This window comes from Solanum dulcamara, chromosome 4, assembly GCF_947179165.1.
Source record: "Solanum dulcamara chromosome 4, daSolDulc1.2, whole genome shotgun sequence".
Taxonomy (NCBI): domain Eukaryota; kingdom Viridiplantae; phylum Streptophyta; class Magnoliopsida; order Solanales; family Solanaceae; genus Solanum; species Solanum dulcamara.
The window spans coordinates 30,450,963-30,469,640 of record NC_077240.1 but is presented as its reverse complement, the minus strand read 5'-3'; the positions used below and the strand labels follow the sequence as shown (position 1 = coordinate 30,469,640).

At 35.3% G+C, this 18,678-nt stretch overlaps 1 protein-coding gene across 1 annotated transcript; it reads left to right on the top strand.

The window, feature by feature from the left end:
- The first annotated feature begins 12,971 nt into the window (after window positions 1–12,971).
- Window positions 12,972–14,949, top strand: LOC129884944 (peroxidase 24-like). The gene is made up of 4 exons (XM_055959206.1): window positions 12,972–13,257; window positions 13,414–13,605; window positions 13,720–13,885; window positions 14,358–14,949. The coding sequence occupies exons 1-4, from the start codon at window positions 13,036–13,038 to the stop codon at window positions 14,762–14,764; spliced, it is 987 nt and encodes a 328-aa protein (XP_055815181.1). The 5' UTR covers window positions 12,972–13,035; the 3' UTR covers window positions 14,765–14,949.
- The last annotated feature ends 3,729 nt before the right edge of the window (window positions 14,950–18,678 follow it).

The following is an 18,678-nucleotide window of genomic DNA, read 5'->3' as shown; positions in this document are numbered from 1 at the left end:
ATATGTGCAAGATCGTCAAATACTACAATGTTTTGAATGCGTAGTCAAAAAAGAAAATAAAACGCGTAATCAAAAAGGGAACAAAACGTGTTTAGAACGCGTAGTCAAAAAGGGAGGTGCAATACACGAATTTTACGCGTTGTTTTCTATAAATAGAGGGCCTCTTGCCCTCATTTAGATTATCCCACAAAATACAATCCAAAAGAGTAAGAATACAAAGAGAGTTATACACCAAAATAAATATTGTAGTTTTGGGTGTCCTCTTTAGTGAGTTGCTCCTATTGCAAGAGAGAAGTGTTAATTGTGATTTTCTCCTTGTATTTGAGAGCAGTGTACTCCCATATTATCATAGTAAGATCCTTCTACCCCGTGGTTTTTCCCCTTTATCTATTTGAGAGATTTTCACGTAAAATTCTCGCGTCCAATTTATTTTTATTATTTTTTATCATATCAAACTTTAGTTGTAGTGCTTCCTCCCCCCAATAGTGGTATCAGAGCCCATGATTATTCTGTCTGTTTTATGCAAATGTACTATCTGTGAATAGTAAATTTTTGTGAATAGTAAAATTTGGTGAAAAGTACTATTCATATGAATAGTAAATTTCAGTGACGGTACAGTTTGTCACGATTGTTCCCAATAATATTCAAAAATAATCTAGAAGGATGTGAAACAAATAACAATGTTGAGTACAATAAAGTTTGACGTTGAGAAATTTAATGAGACTAATTTCTCATTGTGAAAAATAAAAATAAGAGCGATATTGAGAAAAGACAATTGCTTAGCTGCAATTGAAGGTAGGCCCACAGACTTTACTGATGATAGCAAGTGAAACGACATAGACACAACACAGTTGCTGATCTACACTTGGAACTAGCTGATCAAGTGTTGTCTAGTATGGCTGAAAAATGGAAGGCAAAGAAAATATGAAATACTCTTACGGGATTGTATGAGGCCAAGTCTTTGCATATTAAAATCTTCTTAAAAATAAGATTGAAGACTCTTTGAATGACAGAGTCCATGTCGGTTACTGAACACATTAATACTTTGAATATTCTATTTTTGCAATTTACAATAATGGGTTGCAAAATAGAGGGGACTAAGCGTGTGAAGCTTCTACTTCAAAGTCCGCCTGACTCGTATGATCAACTCATCATCAACCTGACAAATAATATGAATAATCTAGTTTTTGATGAAATTGCAACCGCTATCTTAAAATAAGAAAATCAGCGCAAAAATAAGGAATTCAGACAAGCAAGTTCGCAGCAAGCTGAAGCTTTGATGATTGTGAGAGGAAGACCAACAGAACGTGGCCCCAGTGAGAGTCGCAATCATGGTAGATCTTAATCAAGAAGTAAAAAAAATATCAAGTGTTAAAACTATGACAAGAAAGGGCACTTCAAAAAAGATTGTCAGTTCAAGAAGAAGAGTGAACACCTCGAGTCATCAAATGCTAAAGGGAATTTTGCAAGTACCTTGGATGATGGCGATATTTTATGTAGTGAAGCAATATCAAATAATAAAGGAAGAAAATATTTCACTTATGTCTGGATCATGGACACAGTAGCAATATGACACATGACTTCCTAGAAAGAATGGTTCCATCAATATAATCATATCTCATGAGGGTCTGTGTTCATGAGATATGATCATTCTTTGGATGTTATTGGTATTGGGTCCATCAAAATAAAGATGTATGATGGCACGGTATGTACCATACAGGAGGTATGACATGTAAAAGACTTAAGGAAGAATCTATTGTCTTTGGGACAATTAGATGATAATGGATGTTCATATAAGACTCATGGTGAAGTCATGAAAATATCAAAACGAGCGCTTGTATAGATGAAAGCAAAAAAAATTATTGCAAATCTATATGTGCTTAAAGGTGAAACACACCAAGAAGAAGAAGCATCAACCGCATCAACAAATTCATTTGAAGAATCAACTATGATGTGGCATCGTAAACTTGTCCATATGACAGAATGAGGTTTGAAGATTCTTGCTGAGCAAAAGCTTCTTTCGGGACTCAAAAAGGTTTCACTACCCTTTTGTGAGCATTGTGTTACCAGTTAGCAACATAGACTGAAGTTTAGCAGTTCCTCTATTAAAAGCAAGGAAATATTAGATCTGGTCTACTATGATATCTGACAAGCACCGGTGGAGTCGCTAGGAGGAGAGAAATATTTCGTGTCATTTATCGATAATTAATCCAGGAGAAATTGGGTAAATCCAATTAAAAGAAAGACATATGTTTTTTTTTATTTTTAAAGAGTTTAAAACACGGGTGGAACTTGAATCTGAGAAAAAGATTAAGTATTTGAGGACAAATAATGGAGCAGAATACACTGGTGATGAATTTGATATCTTCTGTAAACAAGAAGGTATTAAAAGACAGTTCATGGTGGCATATACTCTGCAATAAAATGGAATAGTAGAGCGGATGAACAGAACCTTGTTGAAACGGACAAGAGCTATGTTGGAAACTGTAGGGTTGGAAAAATCACTTTTGGCAAAAATAGTCAAAACACTGATTATGTGATCAATCGGTCACCATCAACGACAATTGATCTAAAAACTCCAATGGAGATCTGGACAGAAAAATCAGCTGATTATTCTCGCTTACATATATTCTAAAGTCCTACTTATGTTATGTACAACACCCAAAAAAAATTGAAGTTGGATCTGAAATCTAGGGAATGTATTTTCTTTGGGTAAGTTGATGGAGACAAGGGGTATCGCTTGTGGAATCCCATTACCTACAAGGTGGTAATCAGCAGGGATGTTGTGTTTGTTGAAAATAAGATACAAGCAAAAAGAAGGTAGCACTTCGAAAGAAAAATTAGAGATTACTACAGTTGAAGTTAAAGAAATAGAAGAAGCTCCAGTTTCTTCTGAGGCAGCACCAGAGAATGAAGAACAAGAGCAAGCTGAGATCAAAAATCCTCATGTTTGACAGTCAACTAGGGAGAGAAGAGAACCAGCTTGGCACTCAAATTATTCTATGGAGGGTAATGTTGCATACTATCTATTAACAGAGGATGGAGAGCCTTTAACTTTTCATGAGGCTATGAAAGGCCAAGAATCATTCTCTGTGGATGGAAGCAATGCGAGAAGAAATTGAAGCTTTTCATAAAAATAAAACATGAGATCTTATTCAATTTCCACAAGGAAGGAAGTCCATTAGAAATAAATGGGTTTACAAGAAGAAACGCAATGGTAATGATCAAGTGGAGAAGTATCATGTAAGATTGGTGGTGAAAGGATTCACTCAGAAAGAAGGTATAGACTTCAATGAGATATTTTCTCCAATGGTTTGACTCATATTAATTCGAGTGGTCCTGGCGATGTGTGCTATATTTGTACTTGGAGCAGTTAGATGTCAAAACTGTATTTCTTCATGGAGAGCTTGAAGAAGAAATTTACTTGCTCCAACCAGAAGGTTTTGAAGAACAGGGAAAAGAGAACTTGGTTTGCAGGTTGAACAAATCTCTATAATGTCTCAAACAGGCGCCGAGATGTTGGTATAAGAGATTTGATTCTTTCATTATAAGCCTTGGATACAACAAATATAGTTCAGATCCTTGTGTTTATTACAAGAGATTTGGTGATTACGATTTTATTATTTTGCTATTGTATGTTGATGACATATTAGTAGCAGACCCCGACAAAGATCGTCTCATAAAATTTACAGGCACAGTTGGTTAGGGAGTTTGAAATGAAGGACTTGGACCAATAAATAAGATTCTATGGATGGAAATTCACCAAGACAAAAAGAATAAAAAGATTTGGATTTCTTAAAAGAACTACTTGAAAAAAATCTTGCGACGCTTTAAGATACAAGATTGTAAGTCAATTTCTACCCCACTTCCTATTAATTTCAAGTTATCCTCAAGAACGAGTCATAGTAATAAAGTAGAGAGGATGGAGATGTCTCGAGTACCGTATGCATCAGTAGTAGAAAGTTTAATGTTTGCCATGGTATGTACAAGACCTGACATTGCACAAGCAATGGAAGTGGTTAGTCGATACATGACTAATCCTGGTAGAGAGCATTAGAATATTGTTAAGAGGATCCTGAGTTATGTCAATGGTACCTCATATGTTACAATGTGTTATGGAGGATCAGACTTTACTGTTAAAGGTTATGTTAATTCAGATTATGCAGGTGATCTTGATAAAAGAAAGTCTACCACAGGTTATGTGTTTACTTTTGCTAGAGGAGCTGTAAGCTGGGTTTCAAAACTGTAATCTAGCGTGGCTACATCTACGACGGAAGCAGAATATGTAGTAGCTACACAAGCTAGCAAAGAGGCAATATGGATGCAAATGTTACTGGAGGAGCTTGGGCACAAACAAGAGAATGTTGCTCTATTTTATGACAGTCAGAGTGCTTTGCATCTTGCAAAGAATCCGGCATTTCATTCAAAGACAAAATACATACGATTTTAGTATCACTTTGTTCGTGAGAAGGTGGAAGAAGACAGTGTGGATATTCAGAAAATTCACACTAATGACAACCTAGCAGATATGTTTACGAAGCCGATCAATAGTAATAACTTTATATGGTGTCGATGTTCTGTTGGCCTAGCAGAAACGTAACATTGCAGTAATTAGGTATAAAGAATGGTGTGAAAATTTATAGCCTGTATGGATTGACTTATTTTCAAGTAGCTTATAAGTTGAAAACTGCTTATAAGTTTTAAAAAAAGTAGGTGCAGACCAACTTGTTTTTTGACTTATAAGCTATTTTTCAACTTATAAACAGATTAAAATAAGTTCATACAAATAAACTCAACTATTTATTAGGCCTATTTTAAGTACAAAATGACTTTAAGTAGTATATGCGCTTATACCAGCTAAGAGGAACTGTTTGACAAAGTGAATTTTGGTTGGTCTATGGCGTAGAGGAATTGAGCTTCTCGAATTGTGGTAGAACTTGTTATGTGCTAAAACGCCAAGGTTCGTGTATAAACTTGAACTTAGAATATTTTATTTTCTGAAACTTGAAGTATTTTGATGGGTTGTTTCTTTACTCCTTGTCTTGTATTATGGTATGACTATTATCTCAAGTACTGTAAAACTTTCGCTAAATCGTCCACTTGTACGAATTGCTTGATCATTTTTTATTCTTGTTGGGACTCTGTCCTTCTTGTTACGGTGACTTGTTATCGATATTGGCATGCCTGTCAATTCAGATCTTGCCCATCTTGACTTTGAATTTATATTTCGTCCTAACGATGGGGTTTCATCCATTCTCGGGTATGAGTGGAAACCCACTTTCAACATGGATCTTGATTCTCTTGATATTGGGTGACGACCCTTCTTGATTTCGGGGCTTCAGTCCATCTTGATATTGATTGTGCTTAGTATGAAGGCATGACGTACCTATTGGGCGAAATTGATTATTTGACAACTCTTTTGAATTGAATTGTAAGCTTTCTTGATACTTGAATCTTCGAATATTAATATTGATATTTTGAAACTCTTCAAGGTTTGTATTCGATACTTTGATATACTTGTTCACTTGGGCTTACTTTTACCTTATTGAGCTACCAGCGATGAACAAGGGAATTGAAGAGTTTAATAGCTCCAAGCCCAAAGTTTATACACCACTAAGCTTTATGTTTAGCGATAGTTGTTTTCTATCGTAGGTAATGTGCGGGACGAGATGTGAAGATGGTCATTTGGAGTAGACTTTTGGAGCCCTTGTGAAGATCACATATGCATATGCATCTAGTTTTATAAATATTTTGGGGACTTGTACAGGATACATGTGGCAGCCTCTGGCAGAAATGCAAGGCAAGGCTGCGTACAATAGACCCTTGTGGTCAGGCCCTTCCCCGGACCCCGCGCATAGCGGGAGCTTTAGTGCACCGGGCTGCCCTTTTTTACAGGATACATGTGGCACTTATGTGTGATATTTTGAAGGCTTGTGAAAACAAAACCATATGCTTGTAACTTGAACTGGGTGACTAGTTTTGCTATTTTTAGATTGCGCTTTTAACTTAAGTCATGCCATGTACTGGGTTTATACTTTGACTTGTCATTATTCACAAAAGAAAATAATAGTTTTGTGATAATTACTAGTTGGAGTTTTATGTATTTTATGGACCCGCATTGGTGTTGAATTGAAAATAAAATTTCAAAATAAGTGTTCTAAATGTGTTGACTATTTGAGATTATAAAAAAAAATCTGTCTTTTGCTTCGTAAATGGCATCCTCCCAAAGGGGATGCTACATATGTCATAAGGTTGGAGTAATCTAGACTCGTATCCAAATCAGTATTCGATACTACTCCCAAATAACTTTACTTTGCTCATATATGAAGTGAGTGTACGTACTCAATTTAACTCTTTTAGTCTCTTTTGGACTTAGCTCAAACTTAACTTTGCTTAACTGATTTTTTCTCTTTAAGATAGGTAAAATTACATCTCAATAATGCATTTAAAAGCATAATTTAACTTCTCAATTCAATCACAAAATAGATGCTTAAATGTAATAGAACTCAACTCATTTATACATAAAATACTCATGCTCAAAATAAATATTAAGAGACTTCTTTCAACTTAACTTAACTCATGCTCAAACTCTTCTTGATTTAATGAGGTAAATAATCATTCTTTACATTAAATAGTGCATAAAATATTAAATGTAAAAATCAACCAGGGTTCATGTGAATGCAACCATGAATCCATAATCTCAAAGACTCAAATCATCAAAGTATAATCAATTATACATACTAGAATTCAGTAAGTAATAATATTGATACTCAAGAATTCAATTTATTGGAATTTAAACTCGAACTCAAAGCTTAACTTAACTGTATGAAGATGTAATGCACAAGGACGAACTTAGTCCAATATTATGATAGCTTTACATCCCTAGAACGAAGTTTATCTAAGCGAAAATCAAAGACCTGGCTTGAAACTATTGAACCCTATCTCTTTTCTTTCTCTCCAATTCTTGCTCTCAAAAATTTCCAAATGTTAATAAGAGAAAAACCCCATTGGGTACTGATAAGAGACTAAATTTAGTCTCAAAATGACTTGGGTTAAATTTGAAAAAGATGGAGAAAGGACTAGAATGTCCCTCATTAAACTTGGTCACTACGGGTGCCTTTCTACGGACTGTCAAAACTCCTACGGACTGTAGTAGGTCACTCGTAGGAACTATGGTCCAAAATAAGGACCTGCTGGAATTTGGATGTTGGGCCTACGACCACCCTTTTACAGGTCGTAGACCTTGAGGTGGGTCATAGGAACCAGTTCATAGAAAGCTAGGCCTTTACTTGGTTTTCTGAAGTTGGACCTATAAACCCATTCTACAGGTTGTAGGACTATATACAGGTCATCCTGTTAACTTGTTCTGCATACAAGAATTTTAAGGTCTCTGATCTACATCTACAGTTCGTAGGAACTCCTATGAGCGGTGGAAGCCAATCTTAGGATGGATTAAATAAACTCATATTTTCTCTAAGTGGTTGGGGTGACCTACGAATGAGAACCTACGACTCGTAGGTACTCCTACGGATCGTAGGTACCACTCATGGGCACTAGCCAATCTACTTTTCTTTAATTTTCTCAGGTTTTATCTTGGTCCTTACACTTTGCTCTAGGCAAGACCAGATGCTATAGATTCACCCAGTGAGAAAACTGTGCCTGAATGCTCTCCTACTCTAGACCTAAATGCTTCACATGAATCTACTCCTGATGGGTCTGTACAGTCGAAGATTCAACCTGAAAGTGAATCCCCTATATCTCCATCTCAACTTGGTTCTACCCTTTATGTTTTATCTAAACATCTTTTTGAAGGCGACTTACCAGAGGGTAAAAATACTGAATCAAACATTCTTGCTGCCAGTGAGGAGTTAGTTGTGGAAAATCAGTTGATTATTCTTGCTTACATATATTCTGAAGTCCTACTTATGTTATGTACAACACTAAAAAAATTGAAGTTGGATTCGAAATCTAGGGAATGCATTTTCTTTGGGTAAGCTGATGGAGACAAGAGGTATCGCTTGTGGGATCCCATTACCCGTAAGGTGGTAATCAGCAGGGATGTTGTGTTTGTTGAAAATAAGATATAAGAAAAAGAAGGTAGCACTTCGAAACAAAAATTAGAGACTACTAAAGTTGAAGTTGAAGAAATAGAAGAAGCTCAAGTTTCTTCTGAGGCAGCGCCAGAAAATGAAGAACAAGAGCAAGCTGAGATCAAAACTCCTCATGTTTAATGGTCAACTAGGGAGAGAAGAGAACCAGCTTGACACTCAAATTATTCTATAGAGGGTAATATTGCATACTGTCTATTAACAGAGGATGGAGAGCCTTCAACTTTTCATGAGGCTATGAAAGGGCAAGAATTATTCTCTGTGGATGGAAGCAATGCGAGAAGAAATTAAAGCTCTTCATAAAAATAAAACATGGGATCTTGTTCAATTTCCATAAGAAAGGAAGACCATTGGAAATAAATGGTTTACAAGATCAAACGCAATGGTAATGATCAACTGGAGAAGTATCATGCAAGATTGGTGGTGAAAGGATTCGCTTAGAAAGAAGGTATAAATTTTAATGAGATATTTTCTCCGATGGTTCAACTCACAATAATTCGAGTGGTCCTGGAGATTTGTGCTACATTTGTACTTGGAGCAGTTAGATGTGAAAACTGCATTTCTTCATGGAGAGCTTGAAGAAGAAATTTACATGCTCCAACCAAAAGGTTTTGAAGAACAAGAAAAAGAGAACTTGGTTTGCAGGTTGAACAAATCTCTATACGGTCTCAAACAGGCGCCGAGATGTTGGTATAAGAGATTTGATTCCTTTATTATAAGCCTTGGATACAACAGACATAGTTCAGATCCTTGTGTTTATTACAAGAGATTTGGTGATGACGATTTTGTTATTTTGTTGTTGTATGTTGATGACATGTTGGTAGCAGGCCCCAACAAAGATCGTCTCATAAAATTTAAAGGCACAGTTGGCTAGGGAGTTTGAAATGAAGGACTTGGACCAACAAACAAGATTCTACAGATGCAAATTCACCGAGATAGAAATAATAAAAAGATTTGGATTTCTCAAAAGAACTACTTGAAGAAAATCTTGCGATGCTTCAAGATGCAAGACTGTAAGTCAATTTCTACCCCATTTCCTATTAATTTCAAGTAATCCTCAAGAATGAGTTCTAGCAATGAAGTAGAGAAGATGGAGATGTCTCGAGTACCATATGCATCAGTAATAGAAAGTTTAATGTTCGCCATGATATGTACAAGACCTGACATTGCACAAGCAGTGGGAGTGGTTAGTTGATACATGGCTAATCCTGGTAGAGAGCATTGGAATACTGTTAAGAGGATCCTGAGATATGACAAGGGTACCTCAAATGTTATAATGTGTTATGGAGGATCAGACTTTACTGTTAAAGGTTATGTTGATTCAGATTATGCAGGTGATCTTGATAAAAGAAAGTCCACCACAGGTTATGTGTTTACTTTTGCTGGAGGAGCTGTAAGCTGGGTTTCAAAACTGCAATCTATCGTGGCTACATCTATGACGAAAGCAGAATATATAGTAGCTACACAAGCTAGCAAAGAGGCAATATGGATGCAAATGTTACTGGAGGAGCTTGGGCACAAACAGGAGAATGTTGCTCTATTTTGTAACAGTCAGAGCGTTTTGCATCTTGCAAAGAATCCGGCATTTCATTCAAAGACAAAACACATATGATTTTAGTATCACTTTGTTCGTGAGAAGGTGGAAGAAGGCAGTGTGGATATTCAGAAAATTCACACTAATGACAACCTAGCAGATATGTTTACGAAGCCGATCAATAGTAACAAGTTTATATGGTGTCGATGTTCTGTTGGCCTAGCAGAAACGTAATATTGCAGTAATTGGGTAGAAAGGATGGTGTGAAGATTTATAGCCTGTTTGGATTGACTTATTTTTAAGTAGCTTATAAGTTGAAAACTGCTTATAAGTTTAAAAAAAAGTAGGTGCAGACCAACTTTTTTTTTTGACTTATAAGCTATTTTTCAACTTATAAACTACTTAAAATAAGTTCATTCAAATAAACTCAACTATTTATTGGGGCTTATTTTACGCACAAAATGACTTTAAGTTGGTCAGTCAAACACTTAAAAAAAAGTTGAAAACGGCTTATAAGCCAATCCAAACGGCCTCTTAATTGATTCTCAATTAAATATTCAAGTGTGAGAATGCAAGATAGTCAAATATTACAAAACGCATTTTGAACGCGTAGTCAAAAAAGGAAACAAAATGCGTAGTCAAAAAGGGAACAAAGTGCATTTTGAACGCGTAGTCAAAAAGGGAGGTGCAATACGCGAATTTTACGCGTTTCTAGTTTTCTATAAATAGAGGGTCTCTTGCCCTCATTTAGATTATCTCACAAAATACAATCCAAAAGAGTAAGAATACAAAGAGAGTTATACACCAAGATAAATATTGTAGTCTTGAGTGTCATCTTTAGTGAGTTGTCCCTTTTACAAGAGAGAAGTGTTAATTGTTGTTTTCTCCTTGTATTTGAGAGCAGTGTACTCCCATATTATCATAGTAAGATCCTTTTACCCCGTGATTTTTACCCCCTATCTGTTTGAGAGGTTTTCACGTAAAATTCTCGTGTCCAATTTATTTTCATTATTTATTATCATATCAAACTTTAGTTGTAGTGCTTCCACCCAACAATATGATTGAATGATGATATGATGAATCTCATAAGTGAATCACAAAGGGCTACTCTAAAATAATTATTAGGGCTACGGATTTAATGAATTAATATTTTGAAATGTTTAATTGATTATTTTGGAGACTTTTTGGAAGCGCATATAAAATTCGGGGTCTAGACAATTGCTTAAGGCTCAATTAAGGTGAGGAGAGAGAGAATCTGAATCTATTTCAAACACGATGCAAACTCTCCCAATATGGTACAGTCCAAAACTCCAACCAAACAATCTCCAATCGTTTCAAAATATTCCCCTCAAAATCTCTAGTATTTTATCTTTAAAATGCATAAAATATATCTATAACTACTTTGTAATTATGACCATCACATCATTCAGGACTAGATTTTTGAGATAGCTACGTCGGTGATTTTTTATTTTTTTTAATTTGGGGTGACACTGAATCACGTTAATTTGTAGTTTAGTGCATGTATAAAAACCAAAGATATAATATTCTGTTTTGGGTTTGTTGGGGGATAAAAGTATAATATAGTATCTGAGAGTTGAAAGTCAAAATGTGTTGAATTTTAGATTACGTAGCATTTACACTACTATTTTGCATCAATAACCGAGTCGATCTGTATTGGCAATACATGCCAACCATGCTACAGTTGGATTTAACATACGCGTAATCTAAGATTAATTTATCATCTTTATTTGGTTAATTTTGTTTTTAAGTAAATAGAAATGAAAAACTAGTTACTTTCTCGTCAAGCATTAAGAATGGTAATATTAAAGTATATATTTAAAAAAATTGAAAAATTCACTTACCTACCGCTTATTATTTCGAGATCCGTGAACTCTCTTAAATACTCCTAAATTAATTATTTTAAGATATTGTAATTTTTAATGCTAGTTAAAACCACTAGCTAGATCAATCTTGATTCCTTGGTTCTTTGACTTGATATTCAGCCACTATGCTTTGCTAGTCATAGATAATAATACAAAAACGATTAGACTAGTTCTTCAGTGAAAGTTTTATCTAATTTAGACTAGTCAAACAAAATAAATAATATATCAAGATAAAAAACTCCAATTGACTTTTTAAGCTAATTATTTTAGCCATTATTTTGACATAATACATAAATAAGATCCATAACTTGGTTTCAAATTATAACTTTGACCTTTAACTTTGACAGTAAATAAATAGGCACTTTAACTATCCAACACTTAAACAACACTCGAATATTGCAACCCAAACATATGATACACAAACGCTCTGATGTGGATTACTGAGCCACTCAGTGACTGCCACTTAATTAAAATAAGTACAAGTGGATTTTAAAAATAACCTTTCACTTTGACAGTGAACAAGTAGGCTCTTTAACTATCCAATACTTAAACAAAAAAACACTTGAATATTGCCTTCATTTTTACCCCTGACGCATGTAACTTGGGTGTTTTTCACGCATTTTGCCAGGTAGAATTTGAGTGGTTTTTTGTTCAAGTGTTGGATAGTTTAAGTGTTAATTTGTGCACTATCATAGTTAAAGATCAAACTTATAATTCGAAGCCAAGTTAAGAGTCCAATTTATGTATTATGCCCGTTATTTTTCTGGAAATCATTGTCTGGATGGACTTATCACGTTGTTCGTGGAAAGATCATGCAACTGCATTACCGTACCATACAATACTAAAAAAAATATAAGAGTGAACTACAAGGAATTGACAAGTTCTTAGCTACACACGAGAATGAGAAGACATGTTTGTATTTTCTATTAGGACAGGGTTTAAATCTTCTATCTTAACCGTGAAAGACAGAGAGCTCACCAAGTGACTTAGCCTTTAATTTTCTTTATTATCTTTAATAACAAATTTTTATAATCATACAAATGTTATGACATGTATTAGTTTACAATTTTGTTTTTTGAAAAAATCTCATGTCTGATTAAATTGAATAAGTTCACAACAAATTAAAATGGAGCGAGCTATTACTAGTGTACACTAAGCTCAACGTACTGATCATATGGTGCACCAAGTACACTACGCTCCTTGTCCATCCAAATATAAAATAGTTTCTTTGATGATAATTATACTAATAAATAAATAAATAAAAGCACTAGTGTATATTTTGGGAGACTTTTGAGAAGATAAAGTCGATACGGCCCACAAACTAAGGCCAATTTAAGTAAGAAATTATTTTTATATATCTTCCCACTAGGTATCACCCCTTGTATCTTTGACTATAAAAGGAAACTCTTCTTGAGGATAAAGCCATTGTGCCTTAATCAGTTTGCTTTTTCATCATCTTAATTGTTCTTAGGCTTAAGTCCTCCACTTAATTCCTAGCTAAGAAAAGAAAATGAGAACTCATTTAGCACTAAGTTGTCTTGTTTTTCTGTGTCTTGTTCTTGGTGGAGTTGCTGGGGGTGCAGGAAAGGTACCACGTAAGAACTTCTATAAGAGAACTAGTTGTCCAAATGCTGAACAACTTATTAGAGATATCACTTGGAGCAAAGCTAGAAATGACGCTACCTTGGGTGCTAAATTGCTTCGAGTCCACTACCATGATTGTTTCGTTAGGGTATGTATACCAATTAGAATTACTATCATGCACGTACATTATCTAGTAATAGGATTTAACTTATATGCACTGATACTGAATATACATATATATATATATATATTTACTAGTCACATGTTACGTTAATTAATGTCCCGACATTATGCAAATTTGTAGGGGTGTGACGCATCCATATTGCTGGATAAAGTGGGAACGGATGATTCTGAGAAGGAGGCTAGGCCAAATCTCTCTTTGGGTGGTTTCGATGTAATTGATGATATCAAGCGACAAGTTGAGGCTAAATGTCCTGGCATTGTTTCTTGTGCTGACATTTTAGCTTTAGCTGCTCGTGATGCTGTTTCTTTTCCCGTAAGTAATATAATAAGTCTACGTATTTAAAAGAAGATTCAAGAAATTAATAATTTATGCTGACATTATAAAGAATATAAAAATGATCTACTCTAATTAAGTCATTGTATGCAGTTTAAAACTTTAATGTGGGAAGTGGAGACGGGAAGAAAAGATGGAAATGTTTCCCTTGCAAGTGAAGTGAACGGAAACTTACCTTCACCATTCTCAGATTTTGCAACCCTTAAGCAAATCTTTGCAAACAAACGCCTAAATGTGGATGATCTCGTTGCACTATCAGGTAAAGAAAAGATGAATTTAACTTTAAATATATTTCTTATTTTCTCAGATGATTTATTGGACAAATTTCACTACTTTTTTTTAGATCACAAGTTTCAAAAGTTTTTGTAAAATAAATTGGGACATGCTGAAAACTTAATTATGTTATTAAAAGACTATTCTACCAATAACAACTTACGTTTTCAAATGAGATATAGATTGAGATTTTGAATTTGATTCTTATTACGATCCATTGTTAAAAAAAAAATCAAGTCCTCACGCGAGGAGACAAAATTGATCAAGACGTAATTAAATAATTTAAAGTGTATTCTTTCTAACAAATTTAGCTTTTATATGAGATGATTACGTAATTCAACAAGACTGGGAGGTTGGAGTGGGGGTGAGAGTGGGAGGGTAGTGTATTTATGTACACTGTCAATGTATATAAGTTAAATCCATGAATAATAATATACTTCATCCATGCATTCTTGTAGGTGCTCACACAATTGGTGTTGCTCATTGTGGAGCATTCTCAAGAAGACTCTTTAATTTCACTGGCAAAGGTGACATGGATCCATCTCTCAATGCTACTTATGCTGAATCATTGAAGAAATTGTGCCCAAATCCAGCCAATCCAGCTACTACTGTGGAAATGGACCCTTTGAGCTCAACTTCATTTGATAGCAATTATTTCAACATCCTTATTAATCAGAAGAAAGGGTTGTTCCAATCTGATGCAGCCCTTCTCAATGACAAAAAATCAGTAATTGTCATCAAGAAATTGCAAAAAGATAGGGTTTTCTTTTCTGAGTTTGCAAGATCCATGCAGAAAATGGGAGCCATTCAAGTTCTCGCAGGAAATGCTGGAGAAATCAGAAAGAATTGCCGCGTCAAAAACTAATTCTAGAAAAATAAAAACTATGAATTTATCATTATGTTGTCTCAAAAGTGTACAACGTGTATCTCTTTTATTCATTATATTTCTTTAAGTTTTTGTAATTGTACTTGTGGTGTACCAAATTAGTTAGCTTCATGTAAGTTAATTTGTATTGTTATTGTTCGAACAAGAAAATTCTGGCAATAAATTAATTAGTAATATGTTCAACTCTTTCATGTATTATTTAATGATCGTCGACAAATTTCAAAGTCCAACTTGACTACATGCAAGCGAGAGGAAGCTGTTGTAAGGCTTTTTAGGAAGTTGCTCGCAAGTTATCTGCTTGAGCTACTTACCAGCTATTTACTTTTTTTTGGGTGAAAAGGAGATACTTATATTTACTTAATATGCATTAGTACATGGGAGCGACATAGTAATACGCCTGTTAGTAATGTTCTGGGGAGGAGGTAAGCTGGAGTTAATACTATTACATACATCATTAGCAAAATAAGTCTTCAGGAGCTTGCAAAAGGGTATTCCTACTTTGTCTGCTTCTAGTTTATCGGATATAAATAATGGTGGAACTTTCAAACACAAAAAAGAGTTATCTTGAGCCAACCGTGATCCTTCCCTTGGTAGGGCGTCTGTCACTCTATTGATCTCTCTAAAGCAGTGGTGTATCGTCTCCCCAGCCGCCTAAGAAGGTCCCTGCAATCATGTAAAATGTTCGAGTAAGATGGATGGTCATTGTTAAGGAGGTTAATGTTCTCCTTACAGTCAACACTGATTTCCAGAGGCATCAGATCGTTCTTGCTTGCTACTGTCAATTTTAGTCCCTGCTAAGAGGCTATCAATTCGGTTTGAATGGTGTTAGTGATCTGAAGTTTGCTCATGTATCTTACAGCCCATTCACCTTTCTCATTCCTAATTACTCCCCCCGTTCCTCCATTACCTTGATTACTAGTAGACGAACTATCATGATTTAGTTTAAAGCCCTTACCGGTGGTTCCCATATGCAATAAGATATTTTAGTTTTGTTGTTTCTGTTGCAATTTGTGAGGGCAAAAAATTATGTGGAGTGGTCAAGAGTCTTTTTAATGTTGATTTTGGCGTGGGTATTGTTATGATAATTTTCGTTTCTTTTTAGCCAAATGTTCCACATAAAAAAAGGAAACATCTCTTTCCAATTTACAGTATTGCTTTTGAGGGGTATACTGAGGTTTTTGAGTAGGGTTAGCCATCTGGATTCACGGTGGTTTAGAAATTGCTTTATGTAGTAGATCACCCCTAATTCCGTCCACGGCTCTCTCACTGAGTAAAATTCGAGAAATATATGTTGGATGGCTTCCGATAGCTAGCTTGCATAGGTGGCATAGGTTATTGATGCTTATGCCTATAGGATGTAGCTAATTTTGTGTTGGAATTCGTTCATGTTGGCATAGCCAAAGAAAGTACTTTATTTTGTTAGGGCAGTAAAGAGACCATATCTAATAAACGTAGTTGGGCTGTTATTAATTGAGTTCTTAGTTAAAAACTTGTATAACAAGGAGGTTGTTAATGTTCCTTGGGGTCTTGGTCCCCAGATGATAGCGTATTTTTTACAAGGGTCATGTGATATAGATGTGTTGTTCAATAATAGAGTGATATGTTTTGGTATATTGAAAGATATAGTTAGCAATAATCGCTTAAACCATTGGCTTTGAGGACGTCACATACTTATTTGTAAAACCACCTATATTGAGGAGTCCCTGGATCATGGTTCTAAGAGTTTTTCCATTTGGTAGCTAGGTATACAACCAAAAGGATGCAGATTAGCCATTTCCTAGTACCCATGCCATCCCTTTTTTGCAAATTTTCCAACCTAGAAGTAGATTTTTCTAGGTCCTGCTAAGCAGCTTGACTATGGGCATCTAGTGTCCTGGTTTTAGAATATTTGTTCATTAAGGTTGCAGCCCAAATTGACTTAGGATTTTTAAAGGCTTTCCATGCTAGTTTTGCTAAGAGTGTTGTATTTTTAACGTTAGTTCTGTGTGCTTCCAACCCTCTTCTAGTTTTATCTAGTGTAACTAGATCTCATTTGATCATATGTAGCTTTCTCTTTTCATTGGTTGTACTCCAAATGAAATTACGTTGTATTTGGTCTATTTTGGTGGTGATGCTACTATGGAGTTTTGTAATTGCATTTTGTGTGTAGGAATATTATTTAGGCAGGACTTAGCTAGTTCTCCCTGCGATATTAAGGAATTTTATCTTCCGTCTTGCTATTTTTGTCCTCATGTTGTCTATAATGAATCGGAAGTCATTATTGGTGGTTCTTTCTCTAGTGATTAGGAATCCTAAGTATTTATCAAAAAGACTCCCTTTTTTAATTTATGGTTTTGTTGAAATAGTTTTACTTAGGAGCTCCGTACAATTATCAGAGAAGATTAGTTTAGATTTGTTGGCATTAACCATTTGTCCGAAGGATTCACAAAAGTTTTTCAAAGCTTTTGCAATACATTTATAGTTGGCCATGTTTTCTCTACGATAACGCTCAATTATACTTCTCGAAAAAAACATAGACGATCGTTAGTAATATATTTACCAACTAAGAGTTGGTGTCGATTCCACAGGGAATAGGTTGAAACAGTTCTATTAGCTAACCCATCTCAGTTGTAATTAGGGGGTTTTGGTTTTGATTTGAGAACAAGTAAGAATGTAGTGACAAGTAGACAAGAGTTAGTTTGTAAACAATATGAAGACTAGGCTAGGGTTATGATCTCCATGACTTATAACCTAATAGACAACTCATATTCATGATATCGATTAATGTATTGCATACAAAATTGGCGAGTTAGGTAACATCTAATTCACCTCCCGGTCCTTCTTAGGCGTATCTCATTCATCTCCTCCCGGTCTCAGAATATATGCTTTACTAACCCTCACCCTAGATCTCAGAGTACTATCTCCTCCCGGTTTCAAGAAACTTAGATGAAGTTTTGTTCCTCTGAATTTTTGTTGTGATAATCTTTTCCTAATCACTACCTCCCTCCTAGGCAAGCAATAAAAACGTGCAAGTTCTCAATGCATTCACTCACTAAGAAAGACTTTTGAATGAAGAAAATCACAATACATACAAAAAAAAATTATAAAAATTAATCCTAGTTTGCCTACCTAGTTATGTCGTCATAGTTTTCACAACCCTAGTTGTGGGATTAGCCTTAGATAATTATAATGAATAACACAACAAAAGATGAAGAAATCAAGTGTATAAAGCTTTTTAAATATCAATAAATCAAACTTACAATTGAGGATTTAAGCCTTGATTCAAAACACCAAACAACGATCAGAAGAAACCAAGTATTCTCGCTTCTTACAAATCTGTCCAGGCATGTATATGATGGAGAAAATCTCTCAAAAATAATGTTTTAAGTCGTGCAATATAGCTTCAATAACATTGGAAAAGTATACCTTAAAATTATAACAAGGTGGTGTATTTATAGAAGTTCAAACCTAGTCCTAAATGAACTAGGAAGATCTTGTTGGGCTTCAATTAGTCACTGGAAGGCACTCATCACGGCCAGTGATGAGCATCATGACTCGTGGTGATGCCTCATGGTCCTATCCTTGGCCATTAATGGCTGGCCATCCCACCACAACACCTACCACGACTAGTGGTGAGCATCATGGCTCGTGGTGGTGTCTCTTGGTGATTGCCTTGGCTATTTTGTTGGTTGCTTTGACTCCTGGTGGTTGAACACCTTCCCACACGAGGCGTGGTGTGCACCACAACCCTTAAAGGGGCTTGTGGTGTGTTGCGTTAGCCATTTTGTGGCTGCCTTTTCCTAGATGGTTCCCTTCACGCCTAAAGACCATTACCCATCAAGTGCACCACGAGTCGTGGTGAGGCTTGTGGTGTTTGCTCCTTGGCCAAACTTCCTTGTTTATGCTTCTACATG